Source organism: Callospermophilus lateralis, assembly GCF_048772815.1.
Source record: "Callospermophilus lateralis isolate mCalLat2 chromosome 5 unlocalized genomic scaffold, mCalLat2.hap1 SUPER_5_unloc_2, whole genome shotgun sequence".
Lineage (NCBI taxonomy): Eukaryota > Metazoa > Chordata > Mammalia > Rodentia > Sciuridae > Callospermophilus > Callospermophilus lateralis.
The window spans coordinates 1,460,367-1,480,291 of record NW_027510148.1 but is presented as its reverse complement, the minus strand read 5'-3'; the positions used below and the strand labels follow the sequence as shown (position 1 = coordinate 1,480,291).

The window sequence follows — 19,925 nt, the reverse complement described above, 5'->3', positions numbered from 1 at the left end:
TTCCACAGGGAACAGCAGCCTGTGCTTCTTTGGCCATGAGAGGGGCCAGTCTTTGATTATGTTCATGAATTGATGTCAGCTTTCTAATGGTTTGTCTTCCAGTCTAAGTGAGTGGTCTGAACAATGAACCAGGCGCTAGGTTATTAACCACTGCACAGGAAGTCATGCACTGCTACTGAAAGGTAAAATGATGGATAATACAAGATCCCAAATCAAGGAATTTGCACCAGTGACTTGGGGTGATGAATATATATTGATTGACTGAAAAGTGGTATACCACATTGATTATTAACACTCAACAAAATTGGAAGAAAAATTAGAGATTATAAAGAAGGTTTCAGAGGAAAGAATTCCAGTAGAGTCTCCTTTAAAGCCCAATACCTACTAAAGGGAAAAGGAAATTAATACATCACAGTAAAAAGTCAGCAGTGAACAAGAGGGTCCCTCAGGCTGAATGTCATGTGTGTGCCAGGAGGAACAGATTGCAGCTAGACTGACCCCTTGAACTTCACACTCACCAGCAAATTAACAGCAACCTAGCTGAGTCTGACCACCCACCTATTTCTCTGGGAGACACACACACTTCCAGAGGAGCCCAGGCAGGATGAGAAGGAAGGTCTTTTTTTCTAAGAGCATGTGTGGTTAACCTGGCAAGGGGCTGAGGAGGACCCCAGTTTGCAGAGGGCTGAGGAGATGAAGATGCAGGTGACTCGGAATGAACGGGTCTGAACTGCTACAGAAATGTTCAAACTATGAACCAAACCTTCCTTTTAGGGTTTACAGCTAGTTTCAGTTTGTGGGATTGTAACATGGATAAGAAAGCAATATAATAGAAGGTGTCACCAAGACTAAGGCAAATTATGTGTTGGACAAAAGAAGCTTCAACTTCATGTTGCTGAACATGAAAAAAAAATAGAACAAGGTAAAAGTAGAAGTTAGGTCAGTGTCAGCTGGGCTGGGACCAGGAGGTTGAAAAGACCTTATGCTGCTCAGTTGGAGAGGAAAAAGCCTCAGTGGGGGCTGGGACTGGTCTGGCTGAGGTCCTGTGGCCATAAGACAGCATCATGCTTGTCCTGGGGAGCAGCAGTTAGAGTGGGGGACTGCAGGCAAGTCCAAGTGCAAGTCAGGTCACCTCAGTTTTCACAACACTGAACCTGTGAGCCTGGGTGGGAAAGTGAATTCTTGAGAAACTTTCCAAATGAGCCCAATTTTTTTTTTGTGTGTGTGTGTTTATGGAGATATGTTCTCCACCATTATGAATATTTTCCTTTATATTAAAAAAGTAAAAAAGTGATTATTCAATTATTAATTGTGGATATAATGGCAAAATAATGTGGAAATTATATCCAAGGAATAAATTAAAGGTAAATAAATCTGAGAATATTAAAGAATGCACTGTCAGACAGGTGGCCATGCAGGAGAAGAGGGGAAAACCCCTGAAAATGATCCACATGTGAGTCTCAGGTGTCAGGGGAGGCCTGATGGAGAGCTGAGGACATGCCCTGCAGGTCACGCCCAGACTCTGGGCTGCAGACCTTCACACCTGCCCTGGGAGGTGCACTCTGCTCAGAAATGAGTAAACATATCAGAAAACAAAGAGTGACTTTCCTCTGCAGGAAAGCAACAGAAATAGAAGAAATACTTTGAATAAGAATATATAAAATAATTTTATTTTTTCAAATAATTGTCATTGTCAATGGATGTTTTTTAACATATGCTAGACAAGTGCTGTATGACTGAGCAACAACCCCAGCCCCAAGCAATTGTATTAATCATGTTTTTATTTTTTCCTTTCTATCTCTCATCTATTTATCTTCCCAGACAACTAGAATTTCCAGCAAATGGCCAATTCCACCATGGTAACTGAATTTCTCCTCCTGGGCTCTCCTGATGGCTGGGATCTGAGTTTCCTCTATTTCACAGTATTCCCAATGACCTACCTGGGTACCTTGTTAGGATACCTTCTCATTGTCACTGTCACCACTGCTGACCAGCACCTACACACACCTATGTACTTCTTCCTCAGGAACCTGTCCATCTTGGACATGTGCTACATTTCCATCACTGTTCCCAATGCCTGTGTCAATTCTCTCACTGGCAACAGGGCCATTTCAGTGGCTGGCTGTGCAACACAGATTTTCCTGGTCATTTTCTGTGCATGTGTTGAACTTCTGTTTCTCTCCATCATGGCCTGGGACCGCTATGTGGCCATCTGCCAGCCTCTCCAATATCCCATCATCATGAACCCTCAGATTTGTGTCCGCATGACCCTGGCTTCCCTACTCAGTGGTCTGCTGTATGCAGGTGTGCACACTGGGAACACATTCTGGCTGTCCTTCTGCCAGTCAAATGTGGTCCACCAGTTCTTCTGTGACGTCCCCTCTCTGCTGAGGCTCTCCTGCTCTGACACCACCAGCAACATGGTCCTCCTTCTTGTCTCTGCTGTGGCAGTTGGTGGGGGATCCTTTGGTATAATAACCATGTCATATTTTCACATATTTTCTACTGTGCTGAAATTTCCCACCAGAGCCCCAGGGAAGGCCTTCTCTACCTGCACCCCTCACATCCTCGTGTTTTCCCTGTTCCTCAGTTCTGGTGCAGGTGTGTACCTGAAGCCTTCAGCAACCTCTGACACACTCCAGGACCTACTTCTCTCTGCCTTTTATACCATGGTACCTCCCTTCTTGAATCCTCTCATCTACAGTCTCAGGAACAAACAGGTAAAGGAAGCTGTGAGGAGAGTAATGCAAAGACAGTTGTTCTCTGGGAAATGATAAAGATTGCATTTCAGAATCATCTTAATTTCATTGATCATGGTTCTTAATTAGACACAATACTCTTTATATTTGAGCTTTACAAGTTACACTGTCTACCGTTCTATTACATCATTAGAAGCTGAGTTATTTTATAAGGTATATTTTTGTAATTTACCATATCATTTCCATGGATCCTTCATAAAATGTGTAACTTTATTAATGCATTTAAAATATAAATATAATTCACTGTGTTTTCTGAAATCATTTGTAAATATATAAATTTTCATTATATATAAAAAGTACCTGTTTCAGATGCTGTCACAGAGGAAAGATTTACAAATAAAACATGGAGATAACATATAGTCAAATAGCCTGTTCTTGCACAGAGAAATGTAAAGCAGATTTTAACCACTTGGGTAATGGGGCTCTGTTTCTGTAACTGGTGTGACTGGGCTAACTGTGATTGGTTAGGCTTCCCTCTGCTTGACTGCACTGTCCCGCTTCTGTAACCTGGCTTGCTTGCATTGGCTAGACCCCCTGAACATCCCTTTTGCAGTTTTCAGGCTTATAAGGAGTGCCCTTGCAATTGTTCTGGGCTGATCAGGGGAACAGCTTTATGTTCTGGTCAGCTGCCACCGGTGTGCTTCAATAAAGGCTTGATCAATTATAAGTGAGTGGTCTGGAAGTCAGTTTATGAAATCCTGGGATGAAGCTTTAACCATAACAATACATAATTGTGTCAGTTTAATTTGAAAACATACGAAAGTCAAATCCTAAAGAACTTTTTACCAAATACTTAGAGATAATCACAATAATATTTTTCTCCATCTGGAATATGAAAAAGGAAGACACTCTTTGTCCATGAAGTAAACAGAGTGATAGTTACCACCCACTTTATCCCACAGTCAAATATGTCCACTAGGGAAGAGCACCTGCCTTCCTCAGGCACATTGGCTGCCAGGATTTTAGTATGTCCACGAGTGACCCAGTGTCAGGGAGCTAATTTGGGGATTGAGTTGAGGTCAGCCTTCTGATTGTTCCTCCCCCAGGGTTTATTCTGTAATGTCTATGGGGATGTGTCATGCCTGATAATGACCAAAGACGGAATGTTTAAGTGTCTGACCTAGAGTGTGTCTTCTGTGGACTCCAAAATTCCCCCCAGTTTCCTGGAATTTGGAAAGCAACCCTGTATCTGTCTTGTGGCCGTCTTTAAGTTGTTGTTGCTATTGTTTTCAGCAGGGTTGAACCCAAGGGCCCAGCCCCAGCCCTTTTTTTCTATTTAATCACAGAAAACAGGGTCTGGCTAAGTTGTTCAGGTACATTCTAAGTTGCTGAGGCTGGCTTAGAACCTGAGATTCTCATTCCTCAGAGTCCTGAGCCACTGGGATTGCAGATGTACACCCCTGAGCCCGCTTGTGGCAACACATCATCTCACACAGATATTCCTCTCCAATCATTTTAGTGTCTTCCCTGGCATATGCTTTGCTAACCATTAATTATAACTGACATAGGATCAATGTCAAGTTACCTAGGAATGCTTATATTCAAAATGCGCCAAATTTCTTATGCAATATCACAATCATTATATTAAATTCCAAATTTTAAAAAAACAATTTTGTTTACAAGTACACTAGTAGGAAAAAAATGGAGAAAAGTGTTAATGCATTTATTACTAAATAAAATAAAAAGCTTAAATAAGTGCAATTAATTATCTAAAGCATTTCTTAATTTGTGCAGACAAGGGAGTACTTGTAATGGGAACCAGTGAGCACCCCAGCACTGGCTGATGCAGAAAGCCTTGATCTGCTGTAACATGATCCACACAAGCTCCGTCCACACACTGTGTCCATATCTTCAGGTCCTCAATGCTCCAATGTTCCCTGCTAGAGTAAAAGGAGTACCCCAGATGAATTCTACACACAATTATATATGCGAACTCCACCTTTACACACATTTCCTCTACAACAAAAGCTTACTGAATCTTAATTCATGAGTTTTTCATGAGTTGAGGTGGCCATGTAAATGAAGTTTAAATTTAATGGATAAAATTGGAAAGATATTGAATTGCAACCACCAGTCCTATTGAGAAGTGTCCATTTGAAACACACTTTTGGACATTTAACTATGTTTTATATTGAAAGGCTGATGGTAAAGGAGACGAAAAAAGGAAATATTGATATAAGGATACCATGATATCTCACATATTACATCAAATAATGCAAAACCCTCTAAGTGTGTGGATGTGGTATGGAAATTCTGCAGAATTTGGCAAAAGCATTTACTTTGGGTACTAGTTGTGAATCCAGGAAACAATTTTTTATAGTAATATTAATTATGTCAAAGTTATATTTTGGTAAGCCAGATTTTCTGAAATATCATGTCTCCCCTTATACGGACACTATATTTAGGAGTCCTTGGTAGAGCCTTTTTGTGTGTGTGTTTCTGTTTGTCACTGTTTTGTAGAATCAAAACTATGGAAGACAAAGACTTAGCACAGGCAATAGTTAGAAATCTCTTGAGTTTTGAACATGAAGGGGTGCTATCGTTTATCAAATTCTTTTTCTACATCTATTGAGATGATCATATTGATGTGATGGATTACATTTATTGATTTCCAAATGTTGAACCAATTTTGTATTCCTGGGACGAACCCCATTTCATCGTGGTGCACTATCTTTTTAATATATTTTTTTATTTGATTTGCCAGAATTTTATTGAGAATTTTTACATATATGTTATTAGAGATATTGTTCTAAAGTTTTCTTTCCTTGGTGTGTTTTTGTCTGATTTTGGAATCAGGGTGATATTGGCCTCATAGAATGAGTTTGGAAGTGTTCCCTCTATTTCTATTTCATAAAATAATTTGAGGAGTATTGGTATTAATTCTTCTTTGAAGGTCTTGTAGAATTCAGCTAAGAATCTCTCTAGTCCTGGGCTTTTCTAGGTTGGTAGGTTTTTGATGACATTTTCTATTTCATTACTTGAAATTGATCTCTTTATATTGTGTGTGACCTCCTCCTTCAGTTTGGGTAGGTCATATGTCTCTAGAAATTTGTTGATTTCTTCTATATTTTATATTTTATTGGATTATAAATTTTCAAAATAGTTTCTAATTCTCTTCTGTATTTCAGACATGTCTGTTGTGATATTTCCTTCTTCATCTTGTATTTTAGTAATTTGAATTTTCTCTCCTTTTCTCTTCATTAGCATGGCTAGGGTTTTATCTATTTTTTTTCAAGGAACCACCAACTTTTTGTTTTGTCAATTTTTCAATTGTTTCTTTTGTTTCGATTTCATCTATAATTTTAATTATTTCCTGTCTTCCTTTGCTTTTGGTGTTGATTAGTTCTTATTTTTCTAGGGATTTGAGGTGTAATGTTAGGTCATTTATTTGTTGACTTTTTATTCTTTTAATGAATGAGCTCAATGCAATAAATTTCCTCTTAATACTGCCTTCATAGTGTCCCAGAGATTTTGTAATGTTATATCAGTGTTCTCATTTACCTCTAAGAATTTTTTATTTCATCCTTGATTTCTTCTAGTATCCATTCATCATTCAATTTTGTATTACTTAGTCTCCATTTGTTAAAGAAACTTTAATTTTTTACTTTTTCATTTATTTATCATTTAAATATGGTCTATTTTAGAGAAGGAGCCATGTGTTGCTGAGAAGAAAGTATATTTGCCTGTTGATGGATGGAATATTCTATATATGTCTGTTAAGTCTAAATTATTGATTGTATTATGGAGTTTTATAGTTTCTTTATTTAGTTTTTGTTTGGAAGATCTGTCCAATAGTGAGAGAGGTCACCCAGTGTTATTGTGTTATGGTCTATTTGATTCTTGAAATTGAGAAGGGTTTGTTTGATGTATGTAGATGCTCCATTGTTTGGGGCATAAATATTTATAAGTTTTATGTCTTGCTGAAGACATAAAACTTATAAATATAAGTTCCCTTGACAAGTATGGACTATCCTTCTTTGTCTTTTCTGACTAGCTTTGGTTTGAAGCCTACTTTTTCTGAGAAAAGAATGGAAACTCCTAGGTGTTTGTTGAAATCCATACGATGATAAGTTTTTCCCATCCTTTCACTTTCAGCCTGTGGATGTCTTTGCCCATGGGGTGACTCTCTTGAAGACAGCATATTGTTGGTTCTTGCTTTTTAATCCAATCTGCCACTCTATGTCTTTTGATTGCTGAGTTTAGACTGTTAAGATTCAAGGTAATTATTGAGATGATTTGTTTTTCCTGTCATTTGACTTACTTCTGGTTTTTAATTTGACTTAGTTTCTCCTTTGGTTAAATATTCCTTTAGTGTAGATCCTCCCTTTACTGGTTTTCACTTTTATTTTCACTTCATCCTCATGAAATATTTTGTTGAGAATATTCTATAGTTTATGCTTTCTAGTTGTGAATTCTTTTAATTTTTATTTGTCATGGAAGGTTTTAATTTCATCTTTAAATCTGAAACCCAATTTTGTTGGAAAAAAAATTCTTGATTGGTATCTAATAATTTTCAGAGCTTGAAATATATTATATTACAGGATGTCTTAGCTTTGAGGGTCTGGGTTGAGAAATCAATTGAGATTTGAATTGGTTTCCGCCTATATATAATTTGTTTTTTTTCCTCTCATGGACTTTAAGATTTTATCTTTATTCTATGTGTTAGTCATTCTCATTATAATGTGTCTTGGTGAGGATCTGCTGTAATTTTGTGTATTTGGGGTCTTGTGAGCTTTTTGTATTTGATTTTCCATTTCATTCTTTAGGTTTGGGAAAATTTCTGCTACTATATAATTGAAAAGAGTGTGCATTCCTTTGGTTTGTATTACTGCTTCTTCATCTATTCTGATAACTCTTACATTTGGTCTTTTCATGTTATCCCATAATTCCTGGATGTCCTGTTGATGGTTTCTTACCATCTTCTCTGCATGGTCAACTCTACACTCAAGATTATGTATTTTGTCTTCATTGTCCAAGGTTCTGTCTTCCAAATGGTCTAGTCTGTTGGTGATGCTTTCAATTGAGATTATAATTAGGTCTATTGATTACTTCATTTCAAGGATTTTTGCTTTTTTCACAATCTCTAAGTTTTTATTGAAGTGATCTTTTACCTCCTGTATGTGTCCTTTGATTTAACTCCTTATACTATTCTTACATAGGCATTTGTAGGTTCTGGTAAGCAGTGGTGAGAGTGGTTATGAGAAGTTTTCCTAACAAGGTACCCAGGTAGGTCATTGGGAATACTGTAAAATAGAGGAAACTCAGATTCCAACCATAAGGAGGACAGAAAAGGACAAATTCAGTTACCCTGGTGAAATTGGCCATTTACTGAAAATTCTCATTTTCCTGAGAAGATAAGGAGATAATAGAGAGGAAGCAAAGAATAATTAATACAATTACTTTACATATTCATTTCCAAAATGTTTTCTTATATTTTGAAATATAAGAAAGGTCACTCTTGGTTTTCTGATATGTTTACTCATTTCTGAACAGAGTGTACCTCCCAGTGCAGGTGTGGAGGTCTGCAGCCCAGGGTCTGGGTGTGACCTGCAGGGCTTGTCCTCAGCTATACCCATAAGTCCTCCCCTGACCTCCTGAGACTCCATGCAGAGCATTTCCAGGGTTGCCCACCTCCTCTCCTGCATGACCACCTCTGAAAGATTTTTCCCTTTGGGTATTTCTTTTGATAGTGCTTAAAATAAGGAAGTGTATGGGAAACAGATTACAAGTAAAAATGCAAAGCATTGCTTGGGTTGTAAGTGACAGGAATTAATCATTTTCTAAATCATAGTTTTTTGTATTAGCAATTATGGTTTAGCACTGTTGATCAGTCACTGAGGAATGCTGAGAGGCACTTATCACATCCTGGCCTTCACAATGTGCTTCCAAAGACTACACCACTCTTTTTTAATATATTTACCACTGGACACATATCCTCATCACACCTGATATACCTTTAGTATAAAATGTAAAAAAATTATTAAAAAGGAGGACATAACTGATCAGTAAAAGCTGAGATTGATGAATTCAAAAAGGTTGAGATTGATGAATTTTAAAAGCTTCAATAAAAACTGCATAGAATGTTGCATGTTTTTATTTCCCACAGCTACTGAAAATTATGAATGTATGTCATTTGCATCAATGAATTTTCATCTATCTACCTGTCACCTGCAAAATATTTGGCATTCTGACCCCATGTTTCCTTAATCAGAATATATTTCTTTGTCACCTCTCTAATCTGTGCAGATAATTCTGTATATTTTCTAAGTTTCTGGTAAGTAAAAGAAATTTGAAAAGAAGAATTTCAAACCCATAAGAGGCAGCATGACGTGTGCAAACACTGTGCACTCATCACACTCGAGAGGTATTACTACTCAAGTACCTGAAATCCTAGCAGACACTACAATGTTTACAAGACCTGTCTGTGCCTGCTATTCAACACAGATTTAACTCTTAATTCATTCCCTGGGCTAGATGATTCTCTGGATGATATTGCAATTGCTGAGCAAAATAAAAATGAGGTTCAGATGCATTTGAACTCTGCCAAATACTCACTCCTGAGTTCTCTACATGGGAGCAAACCATGTCTCTCCTTTGTGTCTCCCATCAACTGTGTCTGCAGCCAGCATGGATCTGTCCAGCCAGCACAGTGCCATGAGTGATGTGGGAACCTCAATCATCTCTGCTTTGTGTGAACCTGGTGCCTGGCCAGTGAGAGCAGGGTCCCAGGGAGCCCAGAGCTCAGCCTGCAGCGACAGCAGGAGGCCTGAGCACATCACCACGCAGCAACACCTCCAGAGCCCAGGAGAGAGGACATGGCCACATGCCAGCATGGACAGTGGATGACACAGTGGAACTCCTCTGCTGGGCATCACCCTAAGTCATTATTGAAAATTGAGTAAAACTGAGGAGAGACTGATGTTTCTCTTTGTGTTTTCATCTCTGCCCTCCTCCACCTCAGTGTGAGTTAGGGGTGTTTATGGGGATCAATTAACACTGAGGGTGGTGGGCAACTCTCACACTCCCCAACATGTAAGTGGGAAACATCTAACACTCTCTGAAGTTCAGCAGCAAAATCTCTTACTCTGAGATGAAATCCACATGACATAAAATTAACGTTTGTAACAGTTCACAGTTACTATTCAGTGTTATTTACCACACTTCACAATTGCACAACTTTTGACACTATCTTGTCCTGTAGTCCTGTTATTAGTTCAGATGACCCACATAATCCATTACACACACTGTCCTTATTCCTGCTTGCTGTCACTGGAAAATACTAGGTATATACTGTATCTTTGAATTTATATATTTCTGAAACTTCATATAAATAGACTCATTCAATATATGCTATTTTTTTCTGGTTTAACTTAGCCTAATATTTTCAAAATTGATTTACCGCGTAGCATGTATCATTTGATTATTCCTTTAGGATGAATGACTTGTTGTTCTTGAAGCCAGATTTAAAGTTAGGTAGTCAGTGTAGTTAGGTAAATCAGGTCTAATATCCAGTAAGATCTAAAATGGAGGCCATGTTGAGAATGAATTCTGGGAAAAGTTAAACAACTCTTGGAATGTTAATGAAGTCCTGGAAAAGCCCAAGACCAGAGCCCATCCCAAAGAAGTGTTAATGAACAGCCCCCAGCAAACTTGAAGATGCTGACTCAGAAGTCCTTCCTGCCCAGATCACTTCTTTGGCCCACCTGGGGCCTTCCCACCTACATTCCATCACTGAAAACTATAATAAGTGGAACACATTTCCCTTCAATGGATTCCATCTCTTGGGTCCCCTTCTTCCTCTGGGATAAGTCTTTTATGCTGTCCTTTAATAAACTTCTACTTTCCACTCTGACCTTGCCTCGGTGTGCTTCTCTGGTGTTATTCTTCAACATTGGGGAAGCAAGAACTTGTCACCGGTCAACAGTGGTAACATTATTATATGTATATGGCAGAAATATTTTAATCAGCATATCCATTTGTGGACATATCCTTCTTCTTTCTCTTAACATAATGTGACTGATTTATTGGTTGTTATATGTTTTGCTATCCTTGATATTTCTGGTTCACATTCTGCATTCTCTATGATGATGTTGAATAATTGTGTCAATCAGCTTTGCATTGTGGTGACCAAAATGCCTTCATAACAAAAAAACAAAGAAACAAAAACCCCACAATAAACAAATACCACGTATGATGAGCCAAAGCATATTTCAGCTCATGGGTTCAGAGTTTTATTCCATAATTGGCCAATTCCATGGTTTTGTGCCCATGGTGAAGGCACATTGGGGAAGGACACAGCAGATGAAAGCTGCTCAATTTATGGCTTCATGGAAGCAAAGACAGGGAAAGGGAAAGGTGATGCAGGAAGATGAATAGTTCCAGGGCTAACTCTGTGTCCCATCTCCTCCAGCAATGTTCCCACATATCTGAAGCTACTACACAGTCACATTATGCAAACCAGAATAGACTAAATAGCTTGTAGCTCTCACCACCCATTATTTGACCTTTGAAATTTCCTGCCTCAACTCCAGAACTTTTGTGAAACACCCTCACATTCCACCCATAACATTCACTGCTGGTCCTTTAATCTCATGTCCATTTCACAACACAAAATCAACTTAGTCCATCTCCAAGGGTCAGTTACAGTGCTGCCCCAAATTCCAAGTCCACATTCTCACCTGAAACTGAAGGCAAATTAAAAGGGCTTATGTTATGCTCGAATTTGGGACCCCCAAAAGACCACCAGAGATCAAGATAGATGTAAGCAGCAAAGAGGTGTTTATTGAAAACTAGCTTGTGCACACAGCAACTGGTGTCACTGAGAGGCCCCAAGCCCAGAGTATGTGCTGAACTACATGGTTTCCCAACACCCCACCATAAACTACTGGGGGTCATCTGGCATCCTAGGTATTTCCCTGTCTCATGCTGATTGGTGGCTGCTAGGGGGTTGCTATGGGTTCCCACCTAGCCTGACTGAATCAGAAACCTGGCACAGCAGATCTCTCCTGTTATTTGTAGATAAAAAATCAGCAGGGTGGGTATTGGCCTAGGAGTGCTCTGCAGATCTTTCCAAGGTTGTGCCCCCTTCCTTGGACAGGCTTTGCTCTCAGGTAGAGGCTGGCTTTTCACTTGCAAATTCCTGCCTTTTTAAAATTCCCAGTTGCAGAGCCCAAGGGCTCTCCTTGGCTTTGACCATCTTTTCAGATAGCAGTTTTTCTTGGCTAAGAGTTCTTTGTACTGCATCTGTTAATTTCTGGGTATTATTCCAACTTTGGCTTCACCTTCACAACTTCACTTATTACCCTATTAGGGGCAGCCTGTAGGACCTCATGCCCTGTTATAGTTTGCCTGGCTTCTCAGACACTTTTTTGAAATGATGGTGGAAGCCTCCAGAACCTTTTACCTTGAGCACCCTGCATTCCTGCAGAGCAAGCACCACACAAATGATGATAAAGCCTGCTGCCAGATCACACCATTGTTGGGTCCCTGAAATTACTACCATGGTGGTCTCTGATATCTTCCTTGCTGAGCATGGAAAGATAATTTCCTGGGCCCCCTGTGCAAGCAGGGTGCCCCTAAGGCACTTCTCAAGGGAATTTTCCCTTATATATCTTTGAGTCTGCAAGATGTGTGGTCTTGCAAATTCCTTACATTCCTTCAGTTTCTTTCCTAGTCTCTTTGTGAAATATTTACCATCTGTAAGGGACTGCCATCTCTCTACAACTACACCTTCCTTGGCATTACTTTTAAATGATCACTTTAAAATTCTGATCAAATCTGGTATCTAACTTTATTAATATAAACAAATTCTTTCTTAAAATGCTATATGTCTATAGTATTGATATAAACATTCTAAAGCCTTTATAAAACTTGGAAAAGTCTATTGCTTCTGGCAAAATATTCTCAGTCTTGGATACTACCTTAAAACACTCTTTAAATTAAGTTACTGTGTCTTTTTGGTAGCTAAACTCTCAAAAGATTTCTAACTATTGGCTGTGCTAAGTCTTTGTCTTCCATAGTTTTGATTCTATAAAGCACTGACAAACAGAAACACAAAAAAAGGCTCTACCAAGGACTCCTAAATATAGTGTCCTTATAAGGGGAGACATGATATTTCAGAAAACCTGGCTTACCAAAATATATCTTTGACATAATTAATATTACTATAAAAAATTGTTCCCTGGATTCACAACTAGTACCCAAAGTAAATGCTTTTGCCAAATTCTGCAGAATTTCCATACCACATCCACACACTTAGAGGGTTTTGCATTATTTGATGTAATATGTGAGATATCATGAAATCCTTATATCAATATTTCCTTTTTTCATCTCCTCTACCATCAGCCTTTCAATATAAAACATAATTAAATGCCCAAAGGTGTGTATCAAATGGACACCTCTCAATAGGACTGGTGGTTGTGATTCAGTTAGTTTTGTTGCAGAGAAAATGCATGTAAAGATGGAGTTGGCAGAATTCATCTTGGGTTCCCTGAAGGTCCTTCTGTTCTAGAAGAGAACATTGGAGCAGTGAGAACCAGAAGCTCTGGGACACAGTGTGTGGGTGGAGCTTGTGTTCTGGTTGGATATGTTACAGCAGATCAAGATTACCTGCATCAGCCAGTGCTGGGCATTTCTCTGGTTCCTATTACAAGTATTCCCTTGTTGGCAGACTTTAAGTAATGCCTTAGATAATTAATCACACATATTGAAGATTTTTTATTTTCCTTGGTAATAAATATACTTATGCTTTTCTCCACTTTTATCCTAATAGTGTACTGGTGAACAAAATTGTTTTTTAAAATTTGGAATTTAATATAATGATTGTGATATTGCATAAGCAATTTGGCTCATTTTGTTATATAAGCATTCCTAGGTAACTTGACTTTGAGCCTATGTCAGTTATAATTAATGATTAGCAAAACATATGCCAGGGAGGACACTAAAATGTTTGGAGAGGAATATCTGTGTGAGATGACGTGTTGCCATAAGTGGGCTCAGGGGTGTACACCTGCAATCCCAGTGGCTCAGGATTCTGAGGAATGAGAATTTTAATTTCTAAGCCAGCCTCAGCAACTTATAATGTACCTGAACAACTTAGCCAGACCCTGTTTTCTGTGATTAAACAGAAAAAGGGCTGGGGCTGGCCCCTTGGGTTCAACCCTGCTGAAAACAACAGCAGAAACAACATAAAGACAGCCACAAGACTGAGACAGGGTTGCTTTCCAAATTCCAGGAAACTGGGGGGAATTTTGGAGTCGACGGAAGACACACTCTTTGGTCAGACACTTACATTCCATCTTTGGTCATTTCAGGCAGGACACATCCCCATAGACATTACAGAAGTAAACATTGGGGGAGGAATGATCAGAAGGCTGACCTCAACTCAACCCCCAAATTAGCTCCCTGACACTGGGTCACTCGAGGACACACTAAAATCCTGGCAGCCAAAGTGCCTGAGGAAGGCAGGTGCTCTTCCCCAGAGGACATATTTGACAGAGGGACAAAGGGGGTGGTAACCATCACTCTCTGTTTACTTCATGGACAAAGAGTGTCTTCCTTTTTCATATTCCAGATGGAGAGAAATATTATTGTGATGATCTCTAAGTATTTGGTAAAATCTTCTTTAGGATTTGACTTTCATATTAAACTGACACAATTATGTATCACAGTGCTTAAAATACACTTTCCATTTCTCTCTGCAAAAGCAGACTATTTGACTATGTGTTATCTCCATGTTTTTTTTGTAAAGCTTTCCTCTGTGACAGCAACTGAAACAGGTACTGTTTATATATAATGAAACTGTAATGTATATATTTACAAATAATTTCAGAAAACACACTGAATTATATTTATATTTTAAATGCATTCATAAAATTACACATTTCATGAAGGATCCATGGAAATGATATGTTAAATCATAAAAAATGAATTTATGAAATAACCTAGCTTATAATAAGGTGACTTTAGGGTAGGCAGTGTAACCTGTAAAGCCCACATAGGAAGATCCCTTAATCTCATTGACTCCACTAAGTAATATTATGATAACACATCTTTATCATTTCCCTGAGAACAACTGTGTCCCATTACTCTCCCCACAGCATCCTTTACCTGTTTGTTCCTGAGACTGTAGATGAGAGGATTCAGGAAGGGAGGAACCATTGTATAGAAGGCAGAGAGAACCATGTCCTGGAGGGTGTCAGAGGTTGCTGAGGACCTCAGGTACACACCTGAGCCAGAACTAAGGAATAGGGAAAACACGAGGATGTGAGGGGTGCAGGTAGAGAAGGCCTTCCCTGGGGCTCTGGTGGGAAATTTCAGCACAGTAGAAAATATGTGAAAATATGACATGGTTATTATACCAAAGGATCCCCCACCAACTGCCACAGCAGAGACAAGAAGGAGGACCATGTTGCTGGTGGTGTCAGAGCAGGAGAGCCTCAGCAGAGAGGGGACATCATAGAAGAACTGGTGGACCACGTTTGACTGGCAGTAGGACAGCCGGAATGTGTTCCCTGTGTGCACACCTGCATACAGCAGACCACTTAGCAGGGAAGCCAAGGTCATGCGAACACAAATCTGAGGGTTCATGATGAGGGGGTACTGCAGGGGCTGGCAGATGGCCACATAGCGGTCCCAGGCCATGATGGTGAGAAACAGAAGTTCAACACATGCACAGAAAATGACCAAGAAGATCTGTGTTGCACAGCCAGCCACTGAAATGGCCCTGTTGCCAGTGAGAGAGTTGACACAGGCATTGGGGACAGTGATGGAAATGTAACACATGTCCAAGATGGACAGGTTCCTGAGGAAGAAGTACATGGGTGTGTGCAGGTGCTTGTCAGCAGTGGTGACAGTGACAATGAGAAGGTTTCCTAATAAGGTGCCCAGGTAGGTCATTGTGAATACTGTGAAATAGAGGAAACTCAGATCCCAGCCATCAGGAGAGCCCAAGAAGAGAAATTCAGTTACCATGGTGGCATTGGCCATTTGCTGGAAATTCTGGTTGTCTGGGATGATAAAGAGAGAAGAGAAAGGAAGAAAAAAAGAACAGGGTCTGGGTGTGACCTACAGGGCTTGTCCTAAGCTCCCCATCAGACCTCCCTGACCTAATGAGACACCCATGTGGAGCATTTCCAGGGGTTTTCCCCTCTTCTGCATGACCACCTGTCTGACAGTGCATTCTTTAATATTCTCAGATGTATTTACCTTTAATTTATTCCATGAATATAATTTCCACATTATTGTGCCATTGTATTCACCCTTAATAATGCATATAATAATTACTTTCTACTTTTTTAATATATAGGAAACTATTCATAATGGTGGAGAATATATCTCCATGAACACGAAAAAATTGGTCTCATTTGGAAAGCGTCTCAAGAATTCACTTTCCCACCCAGGCTCACAGGTCCAGTGTTGTGAAAACTGAGGTGACCTGACTGGACTTAGACTTGCCTGCAGTCCCCCACTCTCCCTGCTGCTCCCCCAGAACATGCATGGTGCTGTCTTATGGCCACAGGACCTCAGCCAGACCAGTCCCAGCCCCCACTGAGGCTCTTTCCTCTCCCAACTGATCAGGGTTAGGTCTTTTCAACCTCCTGGTACCAGCCCAGCTGACATTGACCTAACTTCTACCTTTACCTTCTTCTATTTTTATTTCATGTTCAGCACCATGAAGTTGAAGCTTCTTTTGTCCAACACATAATTTGCCTTAGTCTTGGTGACACCTTCTATTATATTGATTTCTTATCCACATCACAATCCCACAAACTGAAACTGGCTGTAAACCCTAAAAGGAAGGTTTTGCTCATAGTTTCAACACTTCTTCAACAGTTCAGATCAGTTCACTCCTGAGTTACCTGCATCTTCATCTTTTCAGCCCTCTGAAAACCATGGTCCTCCTCAGTGCCTTGCCAGGTTAACCACACATGTTCTTAGAAAAAAGACCTTCCTTCTCATTCTGCCTGAGCTCTTCTGGAAGTCTGTGTGTCTTCCAGGGCAATAGGTGGGGTGGTCAGATTCAGGTAGGTTGCTGTTAATTTGGTGGTGAGTGTGAAGTTCAAGCAGTCAGTCTACCTGGAATCTGTTCCTCCTGACACACACCTGACATTCATCCTGAGGGACCCTCTTGTTCACTGCTGACTTTTTTACTGTGATGTATTAATTTCCTTTTCCCTTTAGTAGGTATTGGGCTTTAAAGGAGACTCCACTGGAATCTTTCCTCTGAAACCTTCATAATCTCTAATTTTTCTTCCAATTTTGTTAAGTATTAGAAATCAACATGGTATACAACCTTTCAGCCAATCAATATATATTCATCACCCCAAGTCATTGGTACAAATTCCTTGATTTGGGACCTTGTATTATCCATCATTTTACCTTTCAGTAGCAGTGCATGACTTCCTGTGCAATGGTTAATAACCTAGCACCTGGTGGCATTGTTCAGACTACTCATTTAGATTGGTTTTCTTTATGCCCCTGATTTACAGCTGAAAAGCTCCCAAGCAGGCTCTTCCCAGTCTGCAGTGCTGTAGAAACACACAGTGCAGGGTGGTGTGAGGTCAAGTGCACTTGCAAATCGAGATGTCTTTAAAGCAGTACTCGCCCAACAAATATTACTAAGGACATAAATATGGTGACAGGTATTTCAGACATTGAGTATTTGAAAAGATAAAAAATATTGGTATTTTAAAATAAATTGGTTACCATTGGAGGACAAATATAATAATACAATATCTAAGGTGTAAATATATATGACAAATTGAGAATGTGATGAGTGATGAGATAATTCCATGTTAAAAACCCAACAGCTTTCCCCACTTCTATACTGACTTCTAGGCACTTCATGGGTGATTGCTGACCAACCCCCGCCATTTGTGACAAATATTAGTTGGAAAATCAACTATCTTTTAGGATTTGGAAGCTGACATAGAACCACTTGAGACATTTTCTTTGTTTCACCTTTTTTATACTAATCCATTTACTGTTTTTGTTTTTGCAACAGAATTTAGTAATTTCTCTAGTAAGTATTTTGCATTATATCAACTTATTTGATGTCCTTCTTTGCTTATGTGGTTTAATTACAACTTGAAAACTTCTCTAAATTTAACTTAATTTTCTCATGGGTGAGTCTCCTAGAAAACTTCAGACTATGGATGTAATAGAGTAAATATATGAATCACCACCTAACTTTCATAGGTCCTCAGAGGATTCTGAAGATCTCCAAAATATTATTACTTTATGAACCTAGATTTTGAGAAATAAGAAATAGGCTTTAATTTTTATAGTTTGACCTCCATATTTTTAGAGTGTTCAGAACTACATTCTCCTTTAATGGGTGAAAAATTCTTATTGAAAATCCCTTTGAAAACACAAAAAACATAAATAAAAGAAAAAAACCATGACCAGATATTTTGAGGGTTCAAAAAATAAGTATAAGGAAATGTTAGAAAATGTTTAACGGCGGAAGTATGTAGAGAGACTGCTCCAAGTGCTTCCCTTTGTAAGTGGGGACAGCTTATATTCTATATTCTATAGATATAGCAGTAGAAAATATAGCAAATACTACACTGTTTACAAGACTTCTCTGTGCCTGTTATTCTTGCACAATTAACCAAGCATTTCCTGGGATACCTCACAATATGAATGAGATGAAAATTTGCTGAGCAGCATCAAAATGAGGCTCAGATGAGTTTGAACTCTAATTGCCAAGTACTCACTCCTGAGTTTTGCCCGTTTTTGACCTGGGAGCAGAGCTCTGTCTCTCCTTGGCATCTCCCATCCACTGTGTCTGCAGCCAGATGGGTCAGTCCAGCCAGCTCTGTACCATGTGGGATTTGGGGAGCTCAGTCATCTCTGCTTTATGTGAACCTGGTGCCTGGCCAGTGGGAGCAGGGCCCCGGGGAGCCCAGAGCTCAGCCTACAGAGACAGCAGGAGGCCTGAGCACACCACCAGGCAGCAGCCCTCCTGAGCCCAAGAGAGAGGACCTGGCCATGTGCCAGGGTGGACAGTGGATATCACAGTGGAACTCCTCTGCTGAGCATAGCCCTAAGTCATTATTGGAAATCAAGTAACACTGAGGAGAGACTGATGGTGCTCACTGTGAGTTTTAGTCTCTGCCCTTAGTGTGAGTGAGGGGTGTTTACAAGGGATCAGTTAACATTAAGGGTGGTGGGTAACTCTCTCTCACCCACCCACCTGTAAGTGGGAAACCTCTAACAGTATCTCCAGGTCAGCAGCATCATTTCTTATCCTTGAGATGAAATCCACATGATATAAAGTTAACATTGGTAACAGTCTATGGTTATCAATTCAGTGTTATATACTATATTTCAAAATTGCACAACATCCAACTATATCTTGTTACCAAATATTTCTATTTCTTCAAATGAACCATCTAATATATTACACACACTATATCTGCTTATCATTAATTACAGTCACTGGAAACCACTGTGTATAATCTCCAGTTTTTAATTTATATGTCCTAGACTTTTTGTTTGACTGGAATAATTCAATATGTGTTGCTTTTATGTCTTAACTATTCCTGGTGTTTTCAAAATTAGTCCACATTGTAGTATTTACCACTATTTCATTTCTTTAAGTCAATGGATAAGAGTCCATTATATATTTACACTGGCATTTAAAAAATCCATGTCCACTGATAGATGTTTTTCCCTTCACTCTTTTAACACAATGTGGGATTTGATGGTGATCTTCTATAGGGGCTTCTTTGCATCCTGGGAGAAAGTACACATGAATGTGGTCTATAATCCATCTGATGTGTTGCTGGACTTTTTTGCTAGGTTTTATTGAGAATGTTAGTCTATATTCTGATTAAAGCATTATTATGTAATCTTCTTTTCTTGTACTTTGTGGTCGCTCTCTTCTCCAGTGAGGAGGTCCACAGAACAGGGTAGAGAAGAATGTGGCTGTGGAGTCACTATTGAAGACCTCCAGTGACCAAGCAGGAAACAGGTCTGATTTTATTTGCAGTTACCATGTATATATATTCAGGCAGTAGCCAAGCAGATTACATGTCACCACCAATACAATTTTTGGCCAACTGTCTTTGCAGTGACCAATTGAGGAGCAGGCCTTGGAGTAAAAACAGGGACTGCAACACAGGGCCTCATGCCTCATGCCCAGGTCTGTGCCTATGGGTT

At 39.4% G+C, this 19,925-nt stretch overlaps 2 protein-coding genes across 2 annotated transcripts; one reads left to right on the top strand and one right to left on the bottom strand.

Annotated features, from left to right (window-relative positions):
• Positions 1 to 1,841: 1,841 nt before the first annotated feature.
• Positions 1,842 to 2,774, top strand: LOC143400271 (olfactory receptor 14C36-like). The gene has a single exon (XM_076857564.1). It carries the CDS (start codon positions 1,842 to 1,844, stop codon positions 2,772 to 2,774), a length of 933 nt encoding a protein of 310 aa, XP_076713679.1.
• A 12,021-nt stretch (positions 2,775 to 14,795) lies between these two features.
• Positions 14,796 to 15,746, bottom strand: LOC143400272 (olfactory receptor 14C36-like). The gene has a single exon (XM_076857565.1). It carries the CDS (start codon positions 15,744 to 15,746, stop codon positions 14,796 to 14,798), a length of 951 nt encoding a protein of 316 aa, XP_076713680.1.
• Positions 15,747 to 19,925: the final 4,179 nt, after the last annotated feature.